Here is an 8,350-nt window from a genome sequence, read left to right on the forward strand (position 1 = left end):
CTGCGGTGCTCTTGTTTTCCTCTTCGGTTACGAGCTCGCTCTTAACCCCGAGGTTGTCTCCGTCCAAATCTCTCTCGTCTCGGAGAATCGTGCAACCGGCAGAGCCCTGCGATCCCCTCTCCTGAATACACCGTGGAGAGGCTGAGGTATCGGGCGCGAAGGAAGAGCAACCCGTTTCAGCAGATTTCTGGCCCTTCCTGACACGAAAGACCAAAGCGTCTAGCTGGTTAGTCCCGACGTCACTTTGGGGCTTGGGGAGCATGGACAGCAAGGCCTGGCCTCTGTTCAAAAGCCGCATACTTCCCCCTCCCGCCGCTGACTGTCTCTCCCGTGCCTCCTCAGCCAGCCGATGCTGCAACTGTTTCAGCTTGCGGAAGCTCTCGAAGCTTTCCTGTTCTACGGTAGAGAAAACACCAGTCTCGTACTTTACCAGCGGTACATTGTCCGGTCCCATGACAACGCCACTTGTCGACGCCTGCGACCTCGGGTCTGCTTCGCCAGCGAGTGTCAAAGATACGCCATCCGAGGAACTGCCTGTCGGTTTGTCCCTCTGGCCAGCTCCTTCGCCTGCTGCCGATGCTGCAGCACTTGTGACGCACTCACCCGAACGCCTCCTCTGGTCCGACGAAGCGATCTGGCAGCCACTGCTCTTGTTTCTCGGGAGAGGAAAGGCTCCAGATGAGGAACTGTTGGATGCGAACACGCCATGAGCTGTCGTCCCGGGGTCCACTCCCATGATAGTTGGGCAGCGCATCTGAAGCCGAAGAAAATCAACTTTCTTTGTTGACACCGAACAGGACGTAAAGGCCTCCGCAGGCGACTGAACAGAGGAACGAGCCGTAAAGCCGGCCTGGCTGTCAGACTTCTGACGGTCATCCTCATCGGGATACGAAGCCAGTAACGCGGAGAACATGGTAACGAAGCATGGGAAAAGCAGAAAACACACCTGTAACGGCTCCCTGGGTGTTCCCGCAGCCGTCCTGCAGGCCTAGCGACCCAGCACCACACCAGCTAGTCATGCGCGGCTGGAGAAATTAAGCTAGTGAGGGCCTTCTCTACATTGCCACGGAGAGCACCGACGATGAGAAGAGACGGGCTGAGCGACAGAGGACGGCCTAAACAAACCCTGCTCCCACGAAAGATATGAGCAGGGAAAGCCGACACACTTTGCTGACAGATAGTTGCAACGGTCAGCCGTCTGTGGCGTGACGACGCTGTGTCCCAGGGCACAAAGACACCGCAGGAGAACAGCCGGACAAGAACGGACAGTGAGCTAGAGGGAACGCCCGTAAGAGAGCCAAGAGACGCAAGGCAAAACTCCTCCGCGCGCGTCCGCGTGGTGCCCACGGGTGAGTTTAGGGTAAGCGATAGAGGTCAGAGCTTAAGCTTGGCGGCCCTAGGGAAGACGCCAGACCAGGGTCAAGTTCGCAAACCGACATCAAAATGGAGGTTTTACTATTCTATGGCATGCGGATCACAGCCCCCCGTTCGCTGGCCATTGAAGAAACCCAACCCGACCGGTACCACGCACAAGGATGGAGGACCGACCGATGAGAGTCCAGACCGGCTGCAGCAGGTTTTGGAGTTAACTTGATTCGCCGATCCTTGACTAACATGGTGTTGACGGCCTTCTATACCGTGGCGCCTCGGACGAGCGTGCGCGCATGCAGCCAGTAGCGGCCGTGTGCCTGACTATTGGCAAGCCATTTTAACAAAGAGTATATCTGACACCGTATGTGTAGATCCTGTAGGGAGGAATCGTCCGGAACGCCCGGACTTCTCTATTGTCAAGGCGGAAACGAAGGCGTCGGTAATCTTACCGCTACAGTGGGGGGGGAGCCTACTGGGAAGCACCCGCGCTGCAGCCGGAGGCCCTGTGGCAACTGGTACGATGGAGCGGGACGCTACAATTCGGTCGTTGTTGTCGCTTGTTAAATCCCTGCCCGGACGCCACCCGACACGGGCCCCGCCTGGTCCGTCCGCACGCTTCTTGCGACGTGTATGGCAGGGATCCAGTCGTCAGTGACGGTTTCTGCTTCTCAAACGCTTCTCTCCGGCGTTATGTGGTTGGCCTGTGTCCCCCATGCTAGATTTCTGCCCGGAAACCACCGACACACGCCCCCTCTAGCCCGCCCGCACGTCTTGCTATCTGTATAGCTCGGGTGCAGTCCCCAGTGTCCGTTTCTGCTCTCAGACGCTTCCCTCCATCATTGGCTGGTTGGCCTGTGTCTCCCGATGGTCACCTGGATCCAGACAGCAGCGCACGCCACGTGGTTGCTTTTGTTACCGTACAGTGTTGCTTGTGAGACGCGTACGGCTCCTATGTGTGTGCTTTTTTTGCGTGAGTGCCGTTCCCGGGAAGAGTGTCATTGCTGGGCCTGCTGCGCAGCTGTCCTACGAAATAGGTTAATCTGGAGACCCCCGACCACAGACACATGGCAGCACCACTGGCGCAAGAGAGGAGATGCCAGTGTCGCTCCGGGTGACTGTCCGCGATGCGGTGCTCTTTCTTCTCGATCACTGTGCAGCTACATTTCCAGTGACGCCGCAACGGCGTAATGCCTGAGTCACAAATCACGGTACGGAGTTTCCGGTGAGCCTTTGAACGCTCAGAAACTGTGTTCGAATGGTCTCCGTAACAACAGTATTCAGCCGAGAGAAATGCGCGCAGGCGGAGCCTGCCCGACGTCCGGTGCTCTTCTAAGCTGCGAAACCAAGCTTTGCTGTCGCGGCAACCAAGAAGTCACTCTGCAGAATAGCTGACCGAGGAATGGCAACGATCTCTCCGCAGTGTGCTAACAGAAATGCATGTCTCACGAGCCACGGCGGCATAGCCACCACTCTTGTAGAGGAAGTGCAGCAGAACACCAAGGATATGCACCACTTCCTCCAACCCGCGGTCCGAAAGAGTCTTCCGGGCCGCGCTTCTCAGGCTGTCTTCTCTTAGCTTCCGTCAGAACACGTATATCTAGACCTACCCCATGCAATCCTACCTATGGCTATACAGCCCACACCCACTGGCCCTCACGTGAAGGAGGGGCTAAACTACCCCGAGTTCGAGCAGTTGACCTAGCCCAGCTGGGGCTTTTGTGTTCATCACGTCGCCCCCGTGTGCGCCATCGCCAGGACCCTCGTTACTAGGACAGCTTGGAGTCACTGCATGTGGAGAACTGATGCTCTGTATCATCGCACAATATAGCTAAAGGCGGCAGTTGGTCACCGATTGCGAGGACCTCAGTGCAAACCGTTCTATCGTCGGACGGCTGGGTTTTCGTACCGTGCCCAGCACTGTAAAATCCATCCGAGACTCGGTTTTCTCGGCAGCCCAGTTTTCGTCGTTAACGCCAAGAGCAGTCAGGCAAAGGCCCCTGATGGAACCCTACGAGGCAGAAAAATTGCCAGAACGAGAGGCCCCGACGACCCTAAGAGAAGTCAGTGACGTCACCCCTAGCATCTTCGAACGGTTCGACCGGCGAAAGCGCTTGCTTGATGAGCACAAGGTGACCACCCCGCTCTCCAGTTTTTCGAGGAACCGCTGGAGCCCGTCGACACTTCGTCCAGTCTAGATTCCCCGACGCCCGACACCTGACCGCACTACACGCGTCATAGTGAACTAATACGGCCTGGGGTGCAGCGACAATGAGACTAGCGGCCTCGAGACCGATGGCTTACCACCGGTTACCCCCGGGCCAGCAACAGCGCGCAGGGACAGTACGGCGCTTGGAGCGGTTCTATCCTTCGATTCACGAAACCGCAGGTGAGCTGATACGGTGTGCCCAAAGCTGCACACCTGCCCGTTTGAACGAAAACCCCACTTCCTGCGGGCTGGTGCTTAGCTAGCCCGCAAGCTTTGGCGCAAAAATTGCTACCGCATCGTGGTGACTTCACCATTGCCAGTCCGGAGAAGCCCGTTGATGGCATTCGGAGCCCTTGCATCCTGGCAGCTTCTACTGCCTGGTTCATGTGTGTCAATGATCACCTGTTGATCCGCGGGTGCGCGTAGCACCAGCACAGTGTGCGGGCAACGGTCACACACCTACCATGCTGGCTGATCTGTCGACTGGCCATCAAAGCAAGAAATACGGCGAGGCCCAGTAGCTCGAAGCGGGAGCTCACAGTGGCCTCGACTGCTACTTTCCTGTAGTCGGGCACCGTAGGTCTTCCCGTAAGGGGGTGCGACCCCCCCCACCACAGTATATTTAATGGCTTCCGGCTGTATCAGCACCTGGCCGGAAAAAAGTTGCAGCGGATCCTAACAACCACAATACACCACTCTCTGCCACGGCCGGTCAGGCCCAACTACACACACCACCACAGCTGTCCCGGCGGCCAGCATCACACTCCTTGTTGACGACGCCCCCGCGCAGGTATGCATGACGGACGCTCACGCTGGCTGGCAGCCACGTGTTATGAGGCTGCCTCCATACCCGGCTAGAACACGGACTCTCAGAACCGTCATTATCAGGCACGGACCAGCCACGTAATCAAGCACCAGCGTACCGAGGGAACGGGTGTCTTCCAACGATCTACACACGTCACGCCTTCACATCAAGAAGGGGTCCTCTCGACTATAATAACGAAGGCAACAACAGTAACGTGGAACTAAAGATGCCCCAACAACAGTAACCCTTCTGTAGCAGCTGCAGCTGCTGAACACTGTGACTCTGCATCAGAGGTGCGTTCGCGCTGATTAAAAGCTCCGCGTTGGAGACTTCACTCACACAGCTAGAAGGCACCTGTACGCCTGCAGGATTTTCTTGGAAGTTAGAACCGATACGTACACCGGGTACGTACAGTGAGCAAGCTAATTCATCCCCATCGCTCCCAAGATTTTGGGCGGGTGCCACGCGGCTGTTCTTTGCGTCGTCGGCGGGAAGTCGCCTTGAGTAAGATTCCTTCTTGTGCTTCAACGCGACCAGTCCACTGCTGACACACTGCAAAACCGCAACCCCTCGTTTCCACACGCGAGGGCCCCGTGCACGGACGGATAAAACTCACAGCTGTGCTGGTTCGCACACCCGACCGTGCTCCGGATCGCCATGCGCATGGAGGTGCAGCATTCCGTCCATACACATTCCTGCTCCTCCAAAACCCTGGAACTCTTGTTTCCGGCCGGGGCCTCCTCCTGTGTGGTGCACTGCAGTAGGTCGAGTCGACATCTGGCGGGATCATAGATGCCTGCAGACAGGCAATACAGCAATGCTCTTGCAAACGGGACAGCTACGACCACTCTATTCCCTTCTCAAAGACAGATACTCTCTTGCTTCGCCCCGAGATATGGAACACATGAGGAATCATCACCCGCTGGCCGACGAAAAATACAACCCATAGCCCTACTCGAAGGCCTTATGGGGGGCCATCGATGAATCTCTACCCCCACCCCGGCAGGCGGACAGCCGTCTGTCCCATCAGAGAAAGAAGGTTCAAATCGTCACCGCGTGCGGACTACGAGAGCAAGGAATATCGTAGAAGTTACATCTTGCCTTGTCCTTCCAAGCTTCCACAATCACCGTAGAAATAACCAGCGACGCCACCCAGAGCGCACTAGCACAACAGAACAAGCCAAAGAAATCCATGGTGTAAACGTGGAACTTGGCGCCCGACGTATACTCTTACGAAGAAAGAGATTACTGCAGAGCTGACCCTGTACGCAAGACAGAAAAGAAAAGAGAACGCAATGCCGTACCACAGCCCGTCATTTGCTTCATGTAGGGAAGCACGGCGACCTCTGCGCACGGCTGCCCGTCGGAGAAGTCGCCTCAACTCAACGAGCCCACCCCTTATCCCCCGACAGCTGCCAGGAAGCCCCAGCACAAATCTTTACCGCTAAACGTCACAGTGTCTAAGAAAGACAGGCCAACGGAACGTCAGTTCCCAGGAACGTGAGCCTCTAGCCTGAGGCAGCCGGATAGGGGTGCGCCCTTTTTTCTTCTGAGACCATCGCCACCGCTGCCCAGCCCACCGGAATCCTCTCGACTGCCATGGTAGACAAGAATCTCACACTCCGCCGGAACAAAAAAACGCTCCAGGCAGCGATCAGCCGCGGTGGCACGCTATACTGCTGGTCAAGACTTACCTATGAAAAAAAGCGCAAGAAGTGTCCCAGCGAAGGATAGGAAAAAAATCCCCCAGTCAATCATCTTGCGATAAAAAAAGCGGATAGAGGTGAAACGGTTGGAGTACTAAAAACTGCTCACGCTTGACGCAGCTCTGGAACGGCGGTTGGCAGACCCCCCAGTTCGCTGGGGGTGGCCGGCTCGGTTTGATCAGTTGTACGGCCAGCGGACGGGTGTGAGCGCGCATGGGGTTCTCGTCGGTCACTTCTAACAACGCAGCGAGCCTTGTTCACCCCACCGGCTGAGCACACGCGGCCGGGCTTATTCCGAATCTGACTTCATCTGCATGTGGCCCTCCACTATACACGAAAAACCGGTCCGAGACTTTCCTTTCAAGCCCATGGGTGCGCGCCAGGCTAGGACTTCCGTCCAGATTCCAGTCAGGACTGCCTGACATGCGTGGCTTAGGTCCCGAGTTCAGTCTCGCCGTTACCTGAGAGGCGCCGCCGCCGTCTGTCAAAGCTGCAAGCTGGTACGCGCCGGAGGTGGGTCGTTTCGTGTGCCGCTTGCAGCTCGCGGGGGGTCAACCATGGCAGGAGCGCTACAGGAGTTCGGCTCCTGTCTGCTATCTCTCCCCTACATGGCGCGAAGCACGTCGAAGAGCTCCATTTACTCTGTGGCAGAGTTGCTGTCATTTCCAACTGATCACCCCGGGCGCTCTTCGACGTCGGCGGATCCTGGCGGCCTCAGCTCCTGCTTTTCTGCTTACGTTCGATATGTACTTCCTTTGTACTCGAAACTGCCCTTGTCTTTCCGGGCTGCGCAGAGCGCCTTGCAGGCAGTCATCTTCGGCCCTTCCGAGGAACCTTCCGCGCCCACCTTCGACCTCGGCGCCTTTTTGTGCACCCGATGGTCGGTCCTGCTTCTCCTAGTGGGCCTCTCATTCGCCTTCGCAATCAGCAGTTGTCGGATGGGCGCCGGCTGCGCCATGCAAGCCCTTACCCAGTACTTTCCACAGTCAGTAACGGCCCGAGGACCGCCCGAATTCAGGAACAGCGTACCCGGCATGGGCACCCAAATGCGACGGGTTCTCTGTTCCCGCCGCAAAACCGCCACTAGGGGCATTTCAAACGTTCATACAACATGCCTGCCCGTGTGCCGGCAACGCACTCGAAGTACAGTAAAGAAGACTGAAGGCACCTTAGTTTCTTCCTTATTTGATTTTCTGTGGCAATGTCTGACGCAAGCGGCCTGTGTATGTGTCCACTTTCCATCGCATGGGACTAGAGGCGCTTCCCAAAGAACTACCAGAGCAGAGGCTCTGAAACAGCTCGTCAATTCGGCCCTGAGTCGCGCAATGAACTTTTCCAGAGCTGACAGATATCGCATGCCCGGGTATGGGCCACGGAACTAGTGTGATCGGGTATTCCCCTTGGCCTTCCTTCTATGAAGCTTCAGCTGTTTGCATGCCGGACCGCCCTCCTGCGGTCCGGGAACATCTATCCAGTAAATGCGTTGGTCGACGTCTGGAGGGTTGGAGGACCGGGCCAGGTTCCTTGGGACTCGACCGCGGGAGTGCTACCACTTAAACCGCTTCGGCGCAACCTTCGCCGACGGTAGCCTCCCTATAGCTGGCACCAAACCGGAAATGACCTCTTGTGTAAATTCGGCCTTGTGGCGAGGTAGTGACAAAAAAGCGGCGGATCTAAGGGTATGTTGCAGGATGTCTCCTGACTCCACCTGTTCGCTGCCCTCGAAGACCCTGAAAGTCTGGCGAACTGCGCAATACTGTACAGACTCCCAGGTTGCTGTCCGCCACCCAGGCGCAGCTCCGGTGCCGTGGGAGGCACTGAGCGCACCCCGACCTCCAGCCGAACGTCGCCGAGAGCGAAAGCTCGTGGGCGCTAAAAACTGCTGCAAACCCCACGTGCGTCCTTGACTGGTCTGCCAGGAGCCAGAAAGGGCTGTTGACAGGAGAGCTTCATATTCTCTCAAAGTCAGCGAGACTGTAGACCTCCGTACACTGCCTTGTTGCTGTACTTTTTCATTCGCGACCCCCGTCGGTCACTGCAGGGTCCGAGGACACGCAACGGAGTCTAGCCTCATCGTCAGGTCGGTACGCGACGCCTTACAGGAGGGAAGAATATGTACTTCAAGTACAAGAGCAGGAGTCTAAACAGATTCTACCCCATTGCTGACGGTACTATCGCCGGACACGGCAATTCTGTAGACCTACGGCGAACAGGAAGCTGGCTGCCAACAATAAGACACAGGCACGCACCTGCGAAACGCGG

At 57.0% G+C, this 8,350-nt stretch overlaps 3 protein-coding genes across 3 annotated transcripts in view; 1 reads left to right on the plus strand and 2 right to left on the minus strand.

Moving 5' to 3' along the window:
• The window catches only part of CSUI_009314 (mitotic checkpoint prcc-carboxy-term protein), a 4,835-nt gene extending 2,865 nt beyond the window's left edge, over positions 1–1,970 (minus strand). Inside the window, exon 1 of the mRNA XM_068069430.1 lies at positions 1–1,970. This exon is cut by the window's left edge and continues 440 nt beyond it. Coding sequence (XP_067918591.1) covers positions 1–913 — 913 coding nt within the window. The 5' untranslated portion in view covers positions 914–1,970.
• A 2,303-nt stretch (positions 1,971–4,273) lies between these two features.
• CSUI_009315 (uncharacterized protein) lies at positions 4,274–6,264 on the minus strand. Its single transcript, XM_068069431.1, has 2 exons — positions 6,077–6,264; positions 4,274–5,644 (listed from the first exon to the last, which is right to left on the minus strand). The coding sequence occupies exon 2, from the start codon at positions 5,170–5,172 to the stop codon at positions 4,810–4,812; it is 363 nt and encodes a 120-aa protein (XP_067918592.1). The 5' UTR covers positions 5,173–5,644; positions 6,077–6,264; the 3' UTR covers positions 4,274–4,809.
• A 118-nt stretch (positions 6,265–6,382) lies between these two features.
• Positions 6,383–7,503, plus strand: CSUI_009316 (uncharacterized protein). Its single transcript, XM_068069432.1, has one exon. The coding sequence runs from the start codon at positions 6,646–6,648 to the stop codon at positions 7,468–7,470; it is 825 nt and encodes a 274-aa protein (XP_067918593.1). The 5' UTR covers positions 6,383–6,645; the 3' UTR covers positions 7,471–7,503.
• Positions 7,504–8,350: the final 847 nt, after the last annotated feature.

The sequence above is a fragment of the Cystoisospora suis genome, assembly GCF_002600585.1.
Source record: "Cystoisospora suis strain Wien I chromosome Unknown contig_5533, whole genome shotgun sequence".
Lineage (NCBI taxonomy): Eukaryota > Apicomplexa > Conoidasida > Eucoccidiorida > Sarcocystidae > Cystoisospora > Cystoisospora suis.

Coding starts and splice junctions, on each gene's coding strand:
- CSUI_009315 (XM_068069431.1), bottom strand. CDS start 5,172: ATGATCCCGCCAGATGTCGACTCGACCTACTGCAGTGCACCACACAGG.
- CSUI_009316 (XM_068069432.1), top strand. CDS start 6,646: ATGGCAGGAGCGCTACAGGAGTTCGGCTCCTGTCTGCTATCTCTCCCC.